General features: G+C 43.0%; 1 protein-coding gene across 2 annotated transcripts in view; it reads right to left on the reverse strand.

Annotated features, from left to right (window-relative positions):
- Nucleotides 1-5,521: 5,521 nt before the first annotated feature.
- The window catches only part of LOC137380604 (leucine-rich repeat-containing protein 27-like), a 130,475-nt gene continuing 113,243 nt past the window's right edge, over nucleotides 5,522-22,753 (reverse strand). For both annotated transcript variants that reach the window (XM_068052680.1, XM_068052679.1), the window contains 2 exons: nucleotides 10,489-10,615; nucleotides 5,522-6,019 (listed from right to left, as the gene is read on the reverse strand). In XM_068052680.1, coding sequence (XP_067908781.1) covers nucleotides 5,873-6,019; nucleotides 10,489-10,615 — 274 coding nt within the window. In that variant the 3' untranslated portion in view covers nucleotides 5,522-5,872. The remainder of the gene's footprint in view (nucleotides 6,020-10,488; nucleotides 10,616-22,753) is intronic.

Consider the following 22,753-nt stretch of genomic DNA (forward strand, 5'->3'; position numbering starts at 1 on the left):
CTACTATACACAAAAATTCTAAGGGGAGGACCCACCATCCATAGTTAACTAAAGAAGTTAAGGAAAGCATCAAACTTAAGGAAAAAGCATCTAATTGTGCAAAGATGAGTGGCAGTTCAGATGATTGGTTAGAATATAAAGAACGGCAGAGAAAGAAATTAAAGCATGAGAGGAAGCTAGTTAGAAATGTAAAAATGGATAGCAAGAGTTTCTATAGGTATTTTAAAAGGAAAAGAGTAAGTAAAGTGAATGTTGGTCCTCTCGAGAATGAGAATGGGGAGCTAATAGTCGATAATAAGGAAACGGCAGATGCAATGAACAAATATTTTGCTTCTGTCTGCACTATAGAGGATACATATGAACATACATAGAAACATAGAAAATAGGAGCAGGAGTAGGCCATTCGACCCTTCGAGCCTGCTGCACCATTCATTATGATCATGGCTGATCATCCAACTCAGTCACCTGTTCCCGCTTTTGCCCGTACCCTTTGAGCCCTTTAGACCCAAGAGCTATATCTGACTCCTTCTTGAAAACATACAATGTTTTGGCCTCAACTGCTTTCTGTGGTAGCGAATTCCACAGGCTCACCACTCTCTGGGTGAAGAAATTTCTCCTCATCTCAGTCCTGAAAGGTTTACCCCGTATCCTTAGACTATGACCCCTGGTTCTGGACTCCCCCACCATCGGGAACATCCTTCCAGCATCTACCCTGTCAAGTCCTGTTAGAATTTTATAGGTTTCTATGAGATCCCCCCTCACTCTTCTGAACTCCAGCGAATATAATCCTAACCGACTCAAACTCTCCTCATATGTCAGTCCCACCATCCCAAGAATCAGTCTGGTAAACCTTCGCTGCACTCCCTCTATAGCAAGAACATCCTTCCTCAGATAAGGAGATCAAAACCACACACAATATTCCAGGTGTGGCCTCACCAAGGCCCTGTATAATTGCAGCAAGCCATCCCTGCTCCTGTACTCGAATCCTCTCGCTATGAAGGCAACATACCATTTGCCTTTTTTACCGGCTATTGCACCTGCATGCTTACCATCAGCGACTGGTGTACGAGAACACCCAGGTCTTGCTGCATATTCCCCTCTCTCAATTAATATCCGTTCTGATAATAATCTGCCTTCCTGTTTTTGCTACCAAAGTGGATAACCTCACATTTATCCACATTATACTGCACCTGCCATGCATTAGCCCACTCACTCAACTTGTCCAAATCACCCTGAAGCCTCTCTGCATTCTCCTCACAACTCACCCTCCCACCCAGTTTTGTGTCCTCTGCAAATTTGGAGATATTACATTTAGTTCCCTCATCTAAATCATTAATGTATATTGTGAATAGCTGAGGGCCTAGCACCGATCCCTGCGGTACCCCATTAGTCACTGCCTGCCATTCGGAAAAAGACTCATTTATCCCTAATCTTTGTTTCCTGTCCGCCAACCAATTTTCTATCCATCGCAATACACTACCCCCAATCCCATGCGCTTTAATTTTACATGCTAATCTCTTATGTGGGACTTTGTCGAAAGCCTTCTGAAAGTCCAAATAAACCACATCCACTGGCTCCCCCTCATCAACTCTACTAGTTACATCCTCGAAGAATTCTAGTAGATTTGTCAAGCATGATTTCCCTTTCATAAATCCATGCTGACTCTGCCCGATTCTACCACTGTTCTCCAAGTGCTCTACTATAAAATCTTTGATAATGGACTCTAGAATTTTCCCCACTACTGACGTCAGGCTGATTGGTCTATAATTCCCTGCTTTCTCTCTACCTCCCTTTTTAAATAGTGGGGTTACATTAGCTACCCTCCAATCTGTAGGAACTGCTCCAGAGTCTATTGAATCTTGGAAGATGACCACCAATGCATCTTAAGTACTCTGGGATGCATATCATCAGGCCCTGGGGATTTATCGGCCTTCAATCCCATCAATTTCCCCAACACCATTTCTCTGCTAATACTGATTTCTTTCAGTTCCTCTCTCTCACTAAGCCCTGTGTTCCCCAACATTTCTGGTATGATATTTGTGTCCTCCTTTGTGAAGACAGAACCAAAGTATGCATTTAGTTGGTCAGCCATTTCTTTATTCCCCATAATAAACTCCCCTGTCTCTGACTGTAAGGGACCTACATTTGTCTTCACCAATCTTTTTCTCTTCACATACCTATAGAAACTTTTACAGTCAGTTAGGAATTAGGAACAAGAGTAGGCCACTCGGCCCTTCGAACCTGCTCCACCATTCAACAAGTTCATGGCCGAACTGAATACTCCACATTTCCACCTACCCCCGATAACCTTCCACCCTCTTGCTTATCAAGAATCTATCTACCTCTGCCTTAAAAATATTCAAAGACTCTGCTTCCACTGCCCTTTAAGGAAGAGAATTCCAAAGACTTAAGACTCTCTGAGAGAAAAAGTTTCTCCTCATCTCTGTTTTAAATGGGTGACCCCTTATTTGTAAACAGTAACCCCTAGTTCCAGATTCTCCCACAAGGAGAAACATCCTTTCCACATCCACCATGTCAAGACCCCTCAGGATCTTATATGTTTCAATCAAGTCGCCTCTAAATTCTCTTCTAAATTCCAGCAGATACAAGCCTAGCCTGTCCAATCTTTCCTCATAAGACAGCCCGCCCATTCCAGGTATTAGTTTGTAAACTTTCTCTGTACTGCCTCCAACACATTTACATCCTTCCTTAAATAAATACTCCAGATGTGGTCTCACCAATGCCCTGTATAGCTGAAGCATAACCTCCCTACTTTTGTATTCAATTCCCTCATGATAAATGATAACATTCTATTAGCTTTCCTAACTACGTGTTGCACCTGCATACTAACCTTTTGTGATTCATGCATGAGGACACCCAGATCCCTTTGCATCTCAGAGCTCTGCAATCTCTCACCATTTAGATAATATGCTTCTTTTTTATTCTTCCTGCCAAAGTGGACAATTTCACACTTTCCCACATTATATTCCATTTGCCAGATCTTTGTCCACTCACTTAACCTATTTATATCCCTTTGTAACCCAAAAAACATTCTGGCAATAGCTGTAAAGCAGGAGGTGGAAAGAAGCGAGGAACTTGGTGAAACTACAATCACCAGGGAAGTGGTATTGACCAAACTGATGGAGCTGCGGGCTGACAAGTCCCCAGGTCCCAATGGACTTCATCCTATGGTCTTAAAAGAGGTGGCTAATGAGGTAGTAGATGCGTTGGTGTTAAATTTTCAAAATTTGTTAGATTCTGGTAAGGTTCCATCAGACTGGAAAGCAGCAAATATAATCCCTCTATTCAAGAAGGTGGGGAGGCAGAAAACAGGTAACTATAGGCCAGTTAGTTAGATGTCTGTCGTGGGGAAGGTGTTAGAATTGCTCCATTAAGGAGGTTGTAGCTGGGCACTTAGAAAAACTCAAGGTAATTGGGAATAGTCAGCATGGTTTTGTGAAAGGGAAATCATGTTTAACCAATTTGTTGGAGTTCTTTGAAGGAGTGACATGTGCTGTACATGGATGTCCAGAAGGCATTTGACAAGGTGCCATATAAAAGGTTATTGTGCAAAGTAGGTGCTCATGGTGTAGGGTGCAACATATTAGCATGGATAGAAGATTGGCTGGCTGGCAGAAAACAGAGAGTATGCATAAATGAGTCCTTTTCTGATTGGCAGGATGTGACGGGTGGAGTCCCGCAGAGGTCTGTGCCAGGGCCTCAACTTTTTACAATTTATATCAATGACTTAGATGGAGCGATGGCATAGTAGCTAAATTTGCAGATGACAAAGATAGGTAGGAAAGTATGTTGTGAAGAGGACAGAAAGGAGGTTGCAGACTGAGAGAGATAGGTTGAGTGAATGGGCAAAAATCTGGCAGGTGGAGTATAATGTGGCAAAATGTGATGTTGTTCACTTTAGCATGAAGAATAAAAAAGCGAAATATTACTTAAATGGAGAACGACTGCAGAATTCTGAAGTGCAGAGGGATCTAGGTTTTCTAGTGCAGGAGTCACAAAAAGTTAGTATGCAGATACAGCAGGTAATAAAGAAGGCTAATGGAATGCTATCCTTTATTACAAGAGGAATTGAAAATAAAAGTAAGGATGTTCTGCTTCAGTTATACAGGGCATTAGTGAGACCACATCTCGAATACTGTGAGCAGTTTTGATCTCCTTATTTAAGGATGTAAATGCGTTGGAGGTGGTTCAGAGGAGGTTTACTAGATTGATACCAGGAATGAGTGGGTTATCTTATGAGGAAAGGTTGGACAGACTGGGCTTGTTTAGAAGAGTGAGGGGATACTTGCTTGAAGTATATAAGATCCTGAATGGTCTAGACAAGGTGGATGTGGAGAAGATGTTTCCTCTTGTGGGGGAGTTCAGACCTAGGGGGCACTGTTTGAAAATTAGGGGTCGCCCTTTTAGGGCAAAGATGAGGAGAAATATTTTCTCTGAGGGTTGTGCGACTTTGGAACTCGCTGCCTCAGATGGTGGAGGTGGGGTCATTGAATATTTTTAAGGTAGAGGTAGATAGATTCTTGTTAGGCAAGGGAATCAAAGGTTATCAGGGGTAGATAGGAGTGTGAAATTCAAAACAAACATATCAGCCATGATCTTATTGAATGGCGGAGCAGGCTAGAGGAACCAAATGGCCTACTTCTGCTCCTAATTCGGATGTTCGTATGGTGCAGCTCTCACAGCAAGGGTGTGTGCAGAGGGGGTGCAGACCTTACAGCAAGGGTGGGCTTCATTTTGGTTTTCGACGTGAGCGCCTCTCCTCTGAACTTTTTGCCCTCCCCCTCCCCCTCAACCCACCGCCACCTCCAATCCCTCTTTTACAGGCTGGATAAAATTCAGCCCACCTTCTCTGGACCGAGGTAGTGTGGTATGTCAGAATATGCACTTCATATTGGACACGCAGAGATGCTACCTGTGGAGATTTCTGAGTAGTTTGTTGTGGAGACCTTTAAGCATATAGATGGATTTTCACATGTTAAACACACACCTGAAACAATGGAGCAAATGGAGCACTGGCTAACTGTTACAAAACATTACTGCAAAGCTGCTAATTTCACTACCCATCGGGGCTAATTAACTACACATATAAAGAACAAAATGATAACTCAAAAATCATAATATTTGATGGTCAATTGCCAATGAGCATTCTGGAATTCAAAACAATACCCTATAAATATTTCTTCTCATAGCTTAAATGTGAGATATGATAGGTTACTGCACCACACTAGAAAAATCCCACATTATATTGCTGTATTGTGTTGAATTAGCTGATCTTAGGTAAGGTAGTTCCAGGAAAGCCCTGATAAATAATAGAACCCAAGAACTGAGGAGACTTGGAGAAAATCATGAAATGATCTTCATCTGCACTGTTATTGGCGGATATATGTGCATGTTTAATAGCCTGCTAACACTCCATTCTCGCTCATACAGGAAGGGTTCCCACTTCAGCCAGAATACCAGAGAATGATGATGACAGGAACAACACTTCTGTGAACTATCAGTGGCAAGAAGTCATTTATTTTTTGCTGCTCCAAATTCTGACAAGCGAGAAAGAAATTAATGTATTCCATTCTGACTTTGATTAACAATTTGAAAAATGCCATATTGCTTCATTCTAGTAAATAAAATAGAGCTTTAAAAATTGTACATATGGACAAAGAAAAGGTTTAATAACCGATTTCTTGTTACAGACAGAAATAATTGCAAGCTATCACACGTTGAACGGAATATATCAATTGAACATAGCTATTGATTCAATTTGGCTCCAGACTATGAATATTAAATAACTTGATGTTCCCAATTATTTCACTTCTATTATAAACTGTAGATATTCTTCAGTAGTGATAGTTCATTATAATTTCATGGTAGAAATACCATTTTGAGAATTGATAGTGGGTGCAGTGCTGGATAAAGGTCCTCCAAAGACCGCAATAAAATTATTTTCTGATAGATTGTCCACGATTTTTCTTCTGGCAAGTGTAGATTTCAGATTTGTAGCCTACACAGAAAGTGAAAAAAGTCTTTCATCAGATTAAAAGCTGTGCACACATGAATGTAGTATGAGAATACTAAACAACCGTACCTGAATGTCACTGATAGAAACTTCTACCTTTGTCTCCCCCTAATATGGTACACTGTATGTGACAGTGTTTCCTTCTCTCTGCCATTTTATCTGATTCCCTCTCAACCAGTACCCCTCTGAAGTAAAAATAAGCACTTCAAAATAGTTTTCCTGTCAAAATTCACTTCAACAAAGCTTCAAAGGTTTACGCTGCAGATTGTAAGTCATTTAGAAAAATAAACTCAATTCCTGCAAAAGCCTAAAGAAAGACATGCCTCAACTAACAGAGCTTTGGAAAGAATGTTGACTGAAACTTTGCATATTTTCCGAGGCAATTTTATGCATAAGTTTTGCAATTGCAAAATACGTAACTTTGTAAGTCTTTATGTTTTAAGCCTCATTTTCAGCATTTTTTCACTGGTGTGTAGGGGACTGACTAAAGTTTAAAAAGTTAGCCCAAAACTTTAAGTGATTTTATTTCTTCACTGCTGTTTTTGTTGGTAGATGTGTTCCCCATTGCCAATGCTTACAGAAAAGTTAAATTTGTGCTGATCAAGTGAAAGTGTGCCACAGGAATTTGCAACATACAGAGAGTAGCAACTGAAGTAAAATAGACATGAAATACATGCAAATATTTCACTTTTATATTACTAATAGATATCCAGTACACTGTTTACAGAGGATAGGTAGGATGTTGCTGGGCTGATGTAATGCTGAAGATTTATGGTCCCTGAGGAGATGTAATTGAACAACTGAGCAATCTTGCCGAATGCATGTTGATGGAAATTGTGATTTTGTTGGGAGGCACTCAGTGATGTTTTAATTGCTGCAAGATTTTCAGTGGCTGCAGATGGGTAAATATGGAAGCCTGTTTTATTTGAACCATGAATACCATTTAAACTAAAAGCTGGTTCCCAATTCAGCACTGAGAGAGAATCTTTTCATGAGGTCTGATCATTTAAGGGACACGATAATAGAGGAGGTGATGGAAGGAGTTACCAGGGAGTAGTAGATTGGCTCTGGATGGTGGGGGTGGAGCTGACAAGAAGGAACACTGGGATCCAGGACTTTCTGTTAGACGAGGCCCACTTTTGACAGAGCCAGGCAGTCTCAATTAGAAGTAAGGAAGTAAGTATAATTAAGACAAATACATAGATTTTGACTGTGACAGACACACATAACAGGAATAGTGCCACTGAAACAGCATGACAGCAGAATATAAAGCAAGAAAGTGCTAACCTCACAGGAAATGTACACATATGCAAGACTTTAAGCGCATCATGAGATCTTCCATAGTGTTGCACAGAGTGATTCAGACAATAAAAACAAGAAATGCTGGAAATACTCAGCAGGTCTGGCAGCATCTGTGGAAAGAAAAGCAGAGTTAACATTTCAGGTCAGTGACCCATCAGTGAAATGCTCACCCTGCTGACTTTGGCTGCCAGGTCGTGTCTTCTACGATCGAATTCCTGGGGGCCATACCCGTTTGACATCAACTGTTCGACCCTCCTCTCCTTCCTCAGGCTGCTTCAGTTGACCAGCCACACAGCTCTACAGGACAGAAGATCAGAGCCTGCTATTACCTCTCTACAACCAGGACCAAAGGAAGTTGCATGCCCTAGGGAATGGGTATGGCCCCCAGGAATTCGATCGTAGAAGACAGGACCCAGCAGCCAAAGTCAGCAGGGTGAGCATTTCACTGACGGGTCACTGACCTGAAATGTTAACTTTGCTTCTCTCTCCAAAGATGCTGCCAGACATGCTGAGTATTTCCAACATTTCTTGTTTTTATTTCAGATTTCCAGCATCTGCAGTAATTTGCTTTTATTTTTGCGATTCAGAGAATGTTGTTTTATCACCTGAGCGCTTTAGTTTCTCTGTTCCTTTTCTCTTCCCTTCCAATTGCAGCTGTGAGTGAACCAATATAGTTTGATGCTGAAATTTTGATGTAGGGTTTTCTCATTATAAATGTTAACCTATAAGCATTACTTCCAGTGCTTTTTGAGTAAGAAATATATAATATACATGCAGAGAACGAGAAAGATATATTTACATACACACACAACTATATATATATATAAAATATATATTGGCAGTTTTAATTTGTTTGTGATCAGCTGAATGATGTAGTTGATCTCAGGAATTACATATAGTTCATCCAGCTTTTATGAGAGTCAGACTTTGACCTGGTTTCCTTTTCTATTGAAAGGCAATGATGCTTTAGTAGACAGAATTTTTTTGTTGCGAGCACCTCCTCGATTGGAAAATGTCTACCAAGGCAATGTTTCCTCCATAGTTAACAACCCTCCTGAACATAATGAGTCCTGAATTTAGGTAGTCCTCCCGCCTCAGTCAGAAGGTTGTGGGTTCCAGTCCCTCTCCAGACCTCAGCATATAATCTAGGTGGATACTTCAATGCAGTACTAAGGGTATACTCCACTAGTTAAGATGCCATTTTTCAGAGGAGAATGATGAAACAGATTATCTGATTGTTTACCTCATTGCTGTTTCTGGGACCTTGCTGTGTACAAATTTGCTCCTACAATTACTTACATTACAAATATAGAAAATTTATGGCTAGAAGGAGGCCATTCAGCCCACTGTGTCTGTGCAGGCCAAAAAAGAGCGATCTGGCCTAATCCCGCTTTCCAGCACTTGAGCCTTGTAGGTTATGACATTTCATTCTTTTAGCCAAGCTTTTATTAAATGTGATGAGGGGTTCTACCTCTCCTAAACTTTCAGAGACTTCCATACCCCCACTACCCTCTGGGTGAAAACATTTCTCCTCAACTCCCCTCTAACCCTTCTGCCAATTACTTTAAACCTATGCCCCATGGTTATTGGCCTTTCTCTAAGGGAATAGGTCCTTCCTATCCACTCTATCTAGACCCCCTCATAATTTTATACATCTCAATTATATCTCCCCTCAGCCTCTTCGGTTCCAAAGAAAACAACTACAACAACTATCCAATCTCGACTCATAGCTAAAATTCTCCAGTCCTGGCAACATCCTCGTAAATCTCCTCTGTACCCGTTCTAGTACAATCACATCCTTCCTGTAATGCGGTGACCACAACTGTACATGGTGCTCCAGCTGTGGACTAACTAGTGTTTTATACAGTTCTAGCATAACCTCGCTACTCATATATGTCTTGGCTAATAAAGTATCCCATATGCCTTCTTAGCCACCTTATCTACCCGTCCAGTTACCTTCAGGTATCTGTGGACAGGCACTCCAAGGTCCCTCGGTTCCTCTACACTTCTCAGGATCCTACCATTTATTGTGTATTCCCTTGTCTAGTTTGCCCTCCCCAAATGCTTTACCTCACACTTTTCTGGATTGAATTCCATTTGCCACTTTTCTGTCCACCCTGAGCAGCCCATTGATATCTTCCTGTAATCTAAGTTTTCTTCCTCACTATTAACCAAATGGCCAATATTTGCACCATCTGCAAATTTCTTAATCATGCCCCTGCACTTAAGTCTAAATAATCGATATATATCATGAAAAGCAAGCTACCTAGAACTGTGCTCTGCAGAAACCCACTGTAAGCAGCCATCCAGTCACAAAAACAGCTATTGTTCATTACCTTTTGCTTCCTGCCGCTGAGCCACTTGCCATTTGCCCTTGGATCCCCTATCGGCTCTTACTTCTCTGAGCAGTGTGCCATTTGAGACCTTGTCAAAACACTTGCTAAAATCCACATAGGCCATATCAAATGTGCGAGCCGCATCGACCCTCTTTGTTATCTCCTCAAACAATTAGTCACAACAATGACTAAATTTCAAAAGCTGGCTGTGAAGAGCTTTCGGACGTTGTAAAAGGCACTATGTATTACAGATTCTTTCTTTAACTATATTTTATGCACGTACAAATTCCAGGAAGTGAAACTGGAAATGATAAAACAGACATGTTGCATGTAGCTCTCTAATATCATCAGTTACTTTGGTCAGCAGTCGCTTGAGATTTCTTCTCCCATTCTTTCTCAGCTCCAAATACATTGTCCTATATTCTCTTTCTTCTCCATGCAGCTCACTGTGTGAAAACCAGATTTCCTATTCTAACACATCCTTTTGCAGGACTCAAAAACTGCGGACTCCTAATATCGATTAACCAAATCTTGTCACCTAAATACAGCTTTCTGCTATTTGCTTAACTTTGTCTTTGGTTCTTTTGAAATTTAATGGCACTAATACCTAGGATTGGTCTCTCTTTAAAAATAAAAACACACAACATTTATATCCTAGACATATTTGGGGAAAAAAACTTCCAGAATACTGAATGTTTGCATTTTCTATTTTTTAAACTCAATCAACAAAAACCTTGAAATATATTAATCGCATATAAAAAATGCTAAGCAATGCTAAATTCAACTCATGCAAGCAAGAATGCTTGATGAACACACAATTTCTAAATCGTTCTTTGCAGCCTCCAGTTCTTCTTGAGCTGTTCCCTTTGGTCTTTTTCTTCTATCTTGCATCAATTTGATATGTTGCTGGATCTGTTCCTGCAGTTCTTTATCTTTAGCGGCTCTACAGAAAAATCAGTATATATAAATTGAAATTTCAAAAAATAGCTTAAGTCAAGAAACTGTTTAGTTTAGTTTAGTTTAGAGATACAGCACTGAAACAGGCACTTCGGCCCACCGAGTCTGTGCCGACCATCAACCACCCATTTATACTAATCCTACACTAATCCCATATTCCTACCAAACATCCCCACCTGTCCCTATATTTCCCTACCACCTACCTATACTAGTGGCAATTTATAATGGCCAATTTACCTATCAACCTGCAAGTCTTTTGGCTTGTGGGAGGAAACCGGAACACCCGGAGAAAACCCACGCAGACACAGGGAGAACTTGCAAACTCCACACAGGCAGTACCCAGAATTGAACCTGGGTCGCTGGAGCTGTGAGGCTGCAGTGCTAACCACCGCGCCACTGTGCCGCCCACAGTTTACTAGCTTCTTGAAACTATGCATACAGCAGAAATTCATACACACTTTCAGAAGTAAAAGTTTAATCATTAAGAATGAATGCAATAGAAATTAAAATGAGAAAGTAGTGAAAAAGTGGTGTTAAAATTATGGTATCTGACAAAGAACATAATTTTTCCCATTAATCTACTTTCAATATGGTCAATTCCTTAAAACCCAAGTTCCTTAAGAACATGGTGTACGAGTACATTAGAGAAAAGAATAGCGGTGCTTCATGTTAAAAATACAATGCATCTTTCTTAATGCTGAAATAAATACACAACATAAGACATTTGTCATTTAGTAGTATAGAATTTAAGTATTGCTGAAAATAAGACATGTTGTCGAAGCTTTTCGTCTTGCGCTCATCAGGATAATCACAAGAATAACCAATGTAAGGGAAAACAACAACTTATACTGCATGAGAAGAGAGTGCCGATTGGTTGGCAAGTGAACTCTGGTAGAGACCTTGCCATGGCAAATGCACCAGTTTACGGTGACTGACAGTTAACTGGTGCATTCGCCATGGCAAAACTCGACCAGAGTTCACTTGCCAACCAATTAGCACTCTCTTCTCATGCAGTATAAGTTGTTGTTTTCCCTTACCTTGTAAAAAATAACATTTTAAGCAACAAAGAGAAAATAACATACAATTAAAAATAAAGGTAGATTTCAATGGAAAATGCCTTCAATTAAAGTATAGCAAACACATGCTGATTTCTGCAGGAATTGTAGGAACCCATCATCCTCCTCTATTTCCTATGCCATATCTTGTAACTGCTCTTCATCTACAATTTGACATATCCCTCTTTTCATGGCTATCTTAGTGTAGTGTGAGCCTAACACGAACAGACTGATAGTTCTCTTCAGGATATATTACAGAGCAACCTTGGTGCAGTCCAAACATCAGAACAATCATTCCAGCATGTCAAGTACCTGCTCAATAGGGTTTCTTTAAAAAGGGGTATTTTTCCATATGTCTGGGATCTATGATATGTATTCTTTTTAAAAGGTTTGTATAGCAATGTCATGAACCAGTTTCAGTATTGTAGTAAAATATTAGTCAAAGTTACGATAAGAAAGAAAATAGCAGGAACCGATGCATAATATCTGTTGCTATTGCAACAGTATAGGTAAACCTTGGAAAGTAGTCCTTGTGAATATAATTGCATAGTTTGGCAAAAACAGTTGGAATCATGCAACAGAAAACTACACTATTATTTACAATTGACTCATTAATGTAGGTCTAAAATCCACAGAGATCCAAGCTAAATAAGGCTCAACTTTAGTATTTAGGTTTCATATTTCCTTATGGCAGAGAAAAAAACTCCTGTGTAAAAAAAAAAAAATTGGCCACACGGACTAGATTTGTAAAAAAGATTGCATCTTGAATTTAAGTCAAATCCACTCAATAGAACTCTTATCACATGGCACAGGATGGACAAATACTAAGTTGTTTTCTCAACTTGCCTACAACTAGAGAATTAAAAAAATATAGGTACTTGACTCAAAAGTTATATCCTATCAATAATTTGCTTACCAGATTGCCATTATAGAAATATATTTCACTATTCCCCAAATCAGAGAAATTTATGCTTTAAATAAAGCTTCTTCAAGTCTTATTTTGTTCTTGTACTGTTCTTGTAAATCATTCCCATCACAAGCCAAATAAAAACAGAAAATGCTGGAATTTCTCAGCAGGTCAGACAGAATCTATGGATTTTCCCCACAGATGCTCTCTCTCTCTACACATGCATAGCAGGTACAGTAGCATAGTGGTTATGTTACTGGCCTAGTAATCCAGAGGTCCAAAGTAATGATCCAAATACATGAGTTCAAATACTACCATGGCAGCTGGAAATTTTAAATCAGTTAATTAATTAAATCAGGAATAAAAAGCTAGTATCAATAATGATGACCATGAAACTACTGGATTGTCATAAATCCCATCTGGTTCACTAATGTCCTTTAGGAAGGAAATCTGCCTTCCGTACCCAGTCTGCCCTATATCTGATTACAGACCCACAGCAACATGATTGACTCTTAACTGCCCTCTGAAATGGCCTCGCAAACCACTCAGTTGTATCAAACCGCTGCAAAGAAGTAGGATAAGAATAAAACTGGGCAGATCATTCAGCTTTGGCCGAGGTATCAGATTCAGTTAAGACAAAGGCCAGTTGACCCTGCAAAGTCCTCATTAGCATCTGGGGACTTGTGCCAAAATTGGGAGAGGTGTCCCACAGACTAGTCCAGCAACATCCTGACAGTCACACTCACCAATTCATACCTTACAGCCAATGTTCTGGACTTCTCCCTCACCATCCCTGGGTATGTCCCGTTTCAGGGGCAGGACAGACCCACAAGAGGCAGCGGCACAGTGGTATACAGTCATGAGGGAACGGACGGCCCTGGGCATCCTCAACATTGACTTTGTGCTCCATGAAGTTTCAGGACACCAGATCAAACATAGACAAGGAGACCTGCTGCTGATGACCATCTACTTGCCTCCCTCAGCTGATGAATCAATACTATTCCAATTTGAATACCACCTTCTGATGATGTGACTAAAGGAGAGGGCAGGAAAATGTTTAAGGTTGTTATTTATATGGCCTTCAAAAAGTCATTTGATAAGAGACTGTTAGCTAAAGTTGAAGTTCATGGAACAGAAGGCAAATTATTGATCTGGTTAGGAAATTAGCTAAGTGGCAGGAGACAGAGAGCAGGGATAATGAGAATGTACTTTAATTGGCAGGATGTTGCCAGTGGTGTCCCACAAGGATGTGTGTTGGGGCCTTAACTGTTCACTGTATTTATCAACAACTTAGATGATGGAATGGAAAGCTGTATATCCAAATTTGCTGATGACACAACGATAGGCAACATTACAGGCAGTGTAGATGGAAGCATAAAATTATGAAGAGATATTGATAGATCACGTGAACAAGGAAAACTGTGTGTTAGGGGCAGGTGAGGAGGGGGTCTTAGTCTCCCCTTTTGCCCTTCCCATCATTTGATCGGAACAGGGTTTAGTCCTTTTTAAAAACAGTGGTTATGCTTACACTCGGCGCGCTGCTCCACAAACCACTGACCACCTCCAGGCGCTTACCCATTGTCTCCCGAGACAAGGAAGCCAAAGAAAAAGAAGAGAAGAGGTTATGCTTACCACCTCAGTGAGTGTTTTACCTTGTTCCTCTAACATGATTGTAAAAGAACCAATCTGACAGGTTTTCTTGAGTTTAAACAAGAAAGAGGTAAGTTTATTATACGTAATACTCTAACCCGACTTAAAATACTAAGAATTCGCTACACATTCATGCACACATTCACACGAGAGTCACACATGCAAATAGATTACAGAGAAAAACAAATTTGGTGTTTGGATTAAAGTCCAGAATAAATGGAACTTAAATACAGTCTGTAAGTCCAGTAGTCCTTGGCTGAAGGACTTAGGGCAAGGCACTGTCCTGGCTGAACTTCTGTTCGGCTCTTTGTTTCCAGTCCAATCTCCTGGTCTTTCAAATGTAAATTGCAGTGGCCATCTAGGCCACTAGTTTTTTAAAGTTAACTTGTAACATTTTTCCATTAAAAGTCTAATGTAAGTTTCCAACCGATGAAATTAATATGTCCCATTTGGCATATAGAGTTTTCCTGACACCTAGTAACCCAGAGACCCAGGGTATTTCTCTGGGGACATGGGTTCGAATCCCACCACAGTAGAAGGTGGAATTTGAATTTAATTAATAAATCTGGAATTAAAAGCTAGTCTAATGATGGCCATGAAACCATTGTTGATTGTTGTAAAAACCCATCTGGTTCACTAATGTCCTTTAGGGAAGGAAATCTGCTGTCCTTACCTGGTCTGGCCTACATGTGACTCCAGACCCACAGCAATGTGGTTAACTCTTACATGCCCTCTGAAATGGCCTAGCAAGCCACTCAGTTGTACCTAACCGCTACGAAGTCAATAAAAAGGAATGAAACCGGACAGACCACCCGGCATCGACCTAGGCACCAGTAAAGGCAACGGCAAACCCAGCCCTGTCGACCCTGCAAAGTCCTCCTTACTAACATCTAGGGGCTTGTGCCAAAGTTGGGAGAGCTGTCCCACAGACTAGTCAAGCAACAGCCTGACAGTCATACTCACGGAATCATACCTTACAATGTCCCAGACACTGCCATCACCATCCCTGGGTATGTCCTGTCCCACCGGCAGGACAGACCCACCAGAGGTGGTGGCAGAGTGGTATACAGTAGGGAGGGAGTTGCCCTGGGAGTCCTGAACATCGACTCCGGACCCCATGAAGTCTCATGGCATCAGGTCAAACATGGGCAAGGTAATCTCCTACTGATTACCACCTACTGCCCTCCCTCAGCTGATGACTCAGTACTCCTCCATGTTGAACACCACTTGGAGGAAGCACTGAGGGTGGCAAGGGCACAAAATGTACTCTGGGTGGGGGACTTCAATGTCCATCACCAAGAGTGGCTTGGTAGCACCACTACTGACCGAGCTGGCTGAGTCCTAAAGGACATAGCTGCTAGACTGGGTCTGCGGCACGTGGTGGGGGAACCAACACGAGGGAAAAACATACTTGACCTCGTCCTCACCAATCTGCCTGCTGCAGATGCTTCTGTCCATGACAGTATTGGTAGGAGTGACAACCGCACTATCTAGCAATGCAAAACTGGGCATCCATGAGACGCTGTGGGCCATCAGCAGCAGCAGAATTGTACTCAGCCACAATCTGTAACCTCATGGCCTGGCATATCCCCCACTCTACCATTACCATCAAGCCAGAAGACCAACCCTGATTCAATGAAGAGTGCAGGAGGGCATGCCAGGAGCAGCACCAGGCATACCTCAAAATGAGGAGTCAACCTGGTGAAGCTACAACACAGGACTACTTGCATGCCAAACTGCGTTAGCAGCATGCGATAGACAGAGCGAAGCGATCCCATAACCAACGGATCAGATCTAAGCTCTGCAGTCCTGCCACATCCAGCCGTGAATGGTGGTGGACAATTAAACAACTAACTGGAGGAGGTGGCTCCACAAATATCCCCATCCTCAATGATGGGGGAGCCCATCACACCAGTGCGAAGGATAAGGCTGAAACATTTGCCACAATCTTCAGCCAGAAGTGCCGTGATGATGATCCATCTCGGCCTCCTCCTGAAGTCCCCAGCATCACAGATGCCAGACTTCAGCCAATTCGATTCACTCCGCATGATATCAAGAAACGACTGAAGGCACTGGATACTGCAAAAGCTATGGGCCCTGACAATTTTCCGGCAATAGTACTGAAGACCTGTGCTCCAGAACTTGCCGTGCCCCTAGCCAAGCTGTTCCAGTACAGCAACAACACTGGCACCTACCCTGCAATGTGGAAAATTGCCCAGGTATGTCCTGTACACAAAAAGCAGGACAAGTCCAACCCGGCCAATTACTGCCCCATCAGCCTACTCTCAATCATCAGTAAAGTGGTGGAAGGTGTCATCAACAGTGCCATCAAGCGGCACTTGCTTAGCAATAACTTGCTCAGTGAGCTCAGTTTGGGTTCCGCCAGGGCCACTCAGCTCCTGACCTCATTACAGCCTTTGTTCAAACATGGACAAAAGAGCTGAACTCCAGAGGTGAGGTGAGAGTGACTGCCCTTGACATCAAGGGAACATTTGACTGAGTATGGCATCAAGGCGCCCTTGTAAAACTGAGGTCAATGGGAATCAGGGGGATTCATATCTAGCTGGAATCATATCTAGCTCATAGGAAGCTGGTTGTGGTTGTTGAAGGTCAATCATCTGAGCTCCAGGACATCACTGCAGGAGTTCCTCAGTGTAGTGTCCTAGGCCCAACCATCTTCAGCTGCTTCATCAATGACCTTCCTTCAATCATAAGGTCAGAAGTGGGGATATTCGCTGATGATTGCACAATGTTCAGCACCATTCGTGACTCCTCAGATACTGAAGCAGTCCCTGTAGAAATGCAGCAAGACCTGGACAATATCCAGGCTTGGGCTGATAAGTGGCAAGTAACATTCGCGCCACACAAGTGCCAGGCAATGACCATCTCCAACAAGAGAGAATCTAACCATCTCCCCTTGACATTCAACGGCATTACCATCGCTGAATCCCCCACTATTAACATCCTAGGGGCTACCATTGACCAGAAACTTTACTGGAGTAGCCATATAAATACCGTGGCTACAAGAGCAGGTCAGAGGCTAGGAATCCTGAGGCGAGTAACCCACCTCCTGACTCCCCAAAGCCTGTCCACCACCTACAAGGCACAAGTCAGGAGTGTGATGGAATACTCTCCACTTGCCTGGATGGGTGCAGCTCCAACAACACTCAAGAAGCTCAACACCATCCAGGACAAAGCAGCCCACTTGATTGGCACCCCATCTACAAACATTGACTCCCTCCACCACCGAAGCACAGTGGCAGCAGTGTGTACCATCTACAAGATGCACTAAGGCTCCTTAGACAGCACCTTCCAAACCCGGACCTCTACCAACTAGAAGGACAAGGGCAGCAAATACATGGGAACGCCACCACCTGCAAGTTCCCCTCCAAGTCACACACCATCTTGACTTGGAACTATATCGCTGTTCCTTCACTGTCACTGGGTCAAAATCCTGGAACTCCCTTCCTAACAGCACTGTGGGTATACCTACCCAAATGGACTGCAGCGGTTCAAGAAGGCAGCTCACCACCACCTTCTCAAGGGCAATTAAGGATGGGCAATAAATGCTGGTCTTGCCAGCGTCGCCCACATCCCATGAATGAATTTTTTAAAAACCTAGGTACCACGCAGAATGAAATGCGACGATGGGAGTATTTCATTAGAGGGGTGAAAAAGAAAAAGAGGAAAACACACATTTATTCTCATTCACTTCTCAACATCACTATTAATCTTAGAATTTGTGCAGCTATTTTTTCTTCACAACAGCAATGCTGATATAATTTCCTTTTTTCTTGGAGTTTTTCTGGGATGGTTATTTGTTGTCAAATGGGGTTAAGGTTTCTTTAGTATCAATTTATAATACCCTGGAGAGGTGCATCTCAATAAACATGTGGTTGTTGGGGAAGCTTAGGGTCTGCAAATTTCCCCATGTTTGTCTAAGGCACATTCTCCTGTATGTACAAGCTTTAACCCCTCAACTGCTGTTTTTGCCACACGTGGTTTTAACCATTCAGGTTCCAGTGCCTTGATCATTTTTCTCCCTATTGTGATAGTGGGCAATAAATTGATTTTAAACCCCAGTGAGGTGTCTGAAATTTCCTCTGGGCCCTTGTTCTTGCGGAATTCTGAAATGAAATTGTTGGATTTGATTAGCTTTGGGCTTGGGCCCTGATCATTGGGTTCTTCAGTGGGTAGATCCACCCCGATCTCACTTTTAGTTTTCTGGTGATTCATGCAAGTGCTGTTCATTTTCGAGCATTTTTGTTTCCCTTTTCTCTTTACTGTGGGGAGGCACTCTTTGCTAATCTCCCTCATGTCCGCTGGGACATTCCTGCTCGCAAGTATCTGTCCAGCTTTCACTGCACTCCCCTGTGGCACTTTGACTAGGTGAGGCATTGCCTTCACTGTAGGTTTGCTTTTTTGGGAACTTTCCTTGTCCCTGCAGATTTCTGTAAATGCTGTTAGCAGTCTTGGTAGGGTGCCTCTTTGGCCTGCATTTACATAGGAGGGTGGGTGGTCTAATTTTTCCAACATTTCAGGGTTGGCTAACTGGAGAATAAGGGGTTCCATTTGGGAATCCTCCCAGCCCTCCTTTCACCTGTCCTCACTGCCCTTTTCATCCCCTACCTCCCTATCTGTCTAACAGACCTGAGCTTGTCTGTTCCCTTTTGTTTTTGGCAGGGGTCCCTTGCAATCCACCAGCACTCTGCTGGAGGGTTTCCCAAAAGTTGGTATGGGAATTAGAGGTGCAGGTTTTACTGCAGGTTGGGGCTTCCCCACAACCTGTCAGGTGTGGCAAGGTTTACAGAACTCCACCACAACCTTATGTTGGCCAGTCAAAATGCAGTCTTAGGCAGGATTTGGTTTTTTGCACAACATGTCCAGCCATTTTAATAGGCCATTCTTAATATTTCTTTATGGTACCTCGGCAGCACCATTATCTGGTGAACCACTGTCCACTCTCTGTCCGCAGGTCTGTGAGGAGGTCTCCACTTCCTCGTCAGCACCTCATCCTTTGAATAGTCGCACTCAGGGACTCCAGTTTCAATTAGGGCAGTCTGTGCTAACTTCTTGAATATTGGGTCGGCTTGCTGAGCCTCAACTAGGGACGATCTGTTCAACCCATCCTTTGGGTCCTCTAACTTCCCAAAGAAGGTTTCAGACAACCAGACATTAGGGTCGTCTGTCTGCAGTGCCAGTTCAGCCTCCTCTGATGGAACTTGTTTGGCCATGGACCCAATCACCATACAGTTAGGGAAAATGCTGGGGACCTTCTCCTGAAATTGTTCTGTCTCCCTGACCTCTTTCAGTCTCTCTAAAACTACTGCAGAAGCTACCACCTTCGCCCTGCCAGATCGTTCCCAGGAGTAGTTCAACCCAATCCACAGACAAACTAGGGACAATCCCCATGGTTACTGGTCCCAAATCTAGGTCGCACTCCAATTGCACCCGATATAAAGGTATGGGCATTCCTTGCCCTCCGATACCATTCACTAACACTCTCACATTCACTGCACTCTCTGGGGAAAAGGTCATACCTTTTCCCAGCAGAAGGGATCTAGTGGCCCCTTAACCCCCGAGTATGACTATGGGCTTGCTTGCCTCACTCGCTGGGAAAGGGGTTACTTTCCCTTGGGATACAAAATCCTGATAACCTTCAGGGAATTTATAAATTTTTTCCGCACTCAGAGCAGTATGTTTCCTGGGTCTTAATGCTGTTGCAGTTAAAGCCACAGCCTGCTCTGCTGTGCTTTCCATCAGGGCCCCTTCTCCTGCACTGGTCTGACGTGCCCTGATTAATCCTACAGGCTTTCCCCATAATTTCCAGCAGTCAGCTCGGAGGTAATCTGCCTTGTTACAGTGGAAACACATAGGTCTTCGGGTCTCACTCCTGTTCTCAGCACCATCTTTTTTGGCATGAAGAAGGCCCCCTGTGTGTCCAGCTTTCTTTTCTCACCCAAGGCTTTTTGGGCTCCTATCACCCTTCCAATTTTTATCCTTTTCGGGGTCGTGGAGGTGACTAGGGAAGAGTTTCCCTTGGGGTACGGACTTACGTATGAGAACAAATTCATTAGCCAAAACTGCGGCTTGCCTGGCTCTTTGAACCCTTTGTTCCTTGATGTGGGCTTTAATAGAAAGGGGAGTGAGTTTTTAAATTGCTCGAGAAGAATCACCTCTGTGAGGTTTTCATATGCAGGCTATACTTTAAGGACCCTTAGCTACTGGTCAAAAGCCAGCTGCTTAACTCTTTCAAACTCAAGGTAAGTTTGATCAGGCTGCTTCCGGAGGGTTCGGAATTTCTGGCAATACGCTTCCTGTACTAGCTCATATACCCCGAAGATGGCATTTTTAGTCAGTTCATAATCTGATGAACTTTTATCTGGCAACAGTGAATAAACTTCATGGGCTTTTCCTCTTAGCTTGCTTTGTAACAACAGGGTCTTGCTCTCAGCTGGCCATTTCAACTATCTTGCAAGCTTTTCAAAAGTGACAAAAAATGCTTCTTCATCTCCCTCATTGAACTTTGGAATCAATGGAAGAACTTTAAGAGCTCAGCACACGGCCCTGAGCTAGGGGTAGCTTCCTCACTAGCCAGGCTTTCACTGGGGGTATGGTGTTGCCCCCTAGTTAATTCAAGCCGCCTTAGCTCTCTTTCCTCCTTCTCCTTCTGGAAAGTTCTCTATTTTTCCCTCACTTCCCTCTCTTTTGCCCCTCTCTTTCCTCTGGAATTACAATTCGAGTTTCCTCTAATTGTATTTTAGCTAACATTAACCTGTCTGTTTCTGACTCTAACCCTGTTTCTGAATCTTCAGGTTCAAGTGAAAACAAGTCTTAGGATTTCGGATTTCTTAGCTTTTGCACGTAAAGTAATCCCAAACTGCCCAGCTACATTCCTCAATTCTTCAATAGATAGGGCCTTTAATTTCTTCCCAAGTTATTTCACCTTGGCTTTGGAAGGCACTGGCCTCGGATGTGGACATGTTAGCATTCTAGCAGTGAAAAGCTGCATTGAAGATTTTTTTTTTGATAAGGATCAATTTGGTTTCCCACTTCCAATTTCTCATTTGCCTTTGGGTTACGATCCTAGACTACAGCCCCAACATTTCTGTTACAGCCAGGTGTGGAGGGGGTTTCAGGCTCCCCTTTTACCCTTCCTCTCTCATTTGACCGCAACAGGATTTATTCCTTACAGTGGTTGTGCTTACCACCTCAGTGAGTGTTTACCTTGTTCCTCTAACGTGATTGCAAAAGAACCAATCTGACAGGTTTTCTTGAGTTTAAACAAGAGGTAAGTTTATTATACGCAAGACTCTAACGCAATTTAAAACACTAAAAATATGCTACACATTCACGCACACATTCACACGAGTCACACACACACAAATAGATTACAGAGGGAAACAGATTGAGTGTTTGGATTAAAGTCCAGAATAAATGGAACTTAAATATTGTCTGTAAGTCCAGTAGACCTTGGCTGAAGCTGTGGTCCTCGCCGGTCCAAGTGCACTGTGGTTGGCTTGCTTTGCTCAGGGTTCCTGAAGGCAAAATTGGTACTTGATTCTTTTACTCTGGTTGCTGGCTGTAGTGGTCTGTAGGCTTGGAGGGGGTCCCCCAGACGCAGCCGGTTCTTTTCCTGATATTTTCTGGGGAGAGAGAAAGAGGGAGACACAGGGGAGCAGCCGCCTGCTTCATTGCTGCATTTTCAGTTACTGCCTGTCTGCTGTCTGTGCCACAAAACGTCAGTTTCCTCAGAGATGAGCCGGCAATTATATGGTTCTATCAATCCTCTTTGTTTTTTCTGGAATCTTCCACTGAAATTCAAAGTGCTACCTGCCCCAGGATGTCCATCCACACTTGGAGGGGGTTGGTTCTTTCAAAGTCAATGGGCAGGAATGGCCTTGACGGCCGTGCTGATACAGCCATTCTAAGTAATTCAATCACTTAGGACAAGCCATTGTCCTGGCTGAACTTCTGTTAGACTCTTTGGGCTATATTTTACCAGCCCTCCGACGTCAGGCGTCATGGCAGGGCGGCTCGGAAAATTCTTCTGGGAGAGGCCTGCCACGACCCCGGCACCGGGGAGGCCCCGTCGCATTGTACTGGCGGTGGCGAGGCCTCGGTGCAGGCACCCCCCCGCCTTTATTTTATTAAAATAAATGAAAACACATGCAAATTAACTTACCTTGTCCCGGCGGCCGTCCCACGCTGATATTCTGGCCGCTGGCCGGAACTCCCGCGCCGTTGGAATTCCATTCAGAGTTCTGAGGCATGACGCTGGTGTGGAGGGGGGAGGAGTGAAATTATCAAGGTGGGAAAGGGGGGAGCGGGGGAATCTGTTTCCATTGGCTGAGGGGATGGTGGGAAGGGGTTGAAGGCAAAGATTATGAAGATTGGGGGTGAAAGGTCAGTACTGGCAAAAATGATTTTTCGGTTGGGGGGGTACATGGTGATAAATATATTGCTTGATCATTATGGGGGAGGGGGTGGAAGAGGGGCTTTGATGTTCAAT

The sequence above is a fragment of the Heterodontus francisci genome, chromosome 20 (genome assembly GCF_036365525.1).
Source record: "Heterodontus francisci isolate sHetFra1 chromosome 20, sHetFra1.hap1, whole genome shotgun sequence".
NCBI lineage: Eukaryota > Metazoa > Chordata > Chondrichthyes > Heterodontiformes > Heterodontidae > Heterodontus > Heterodontus francisci.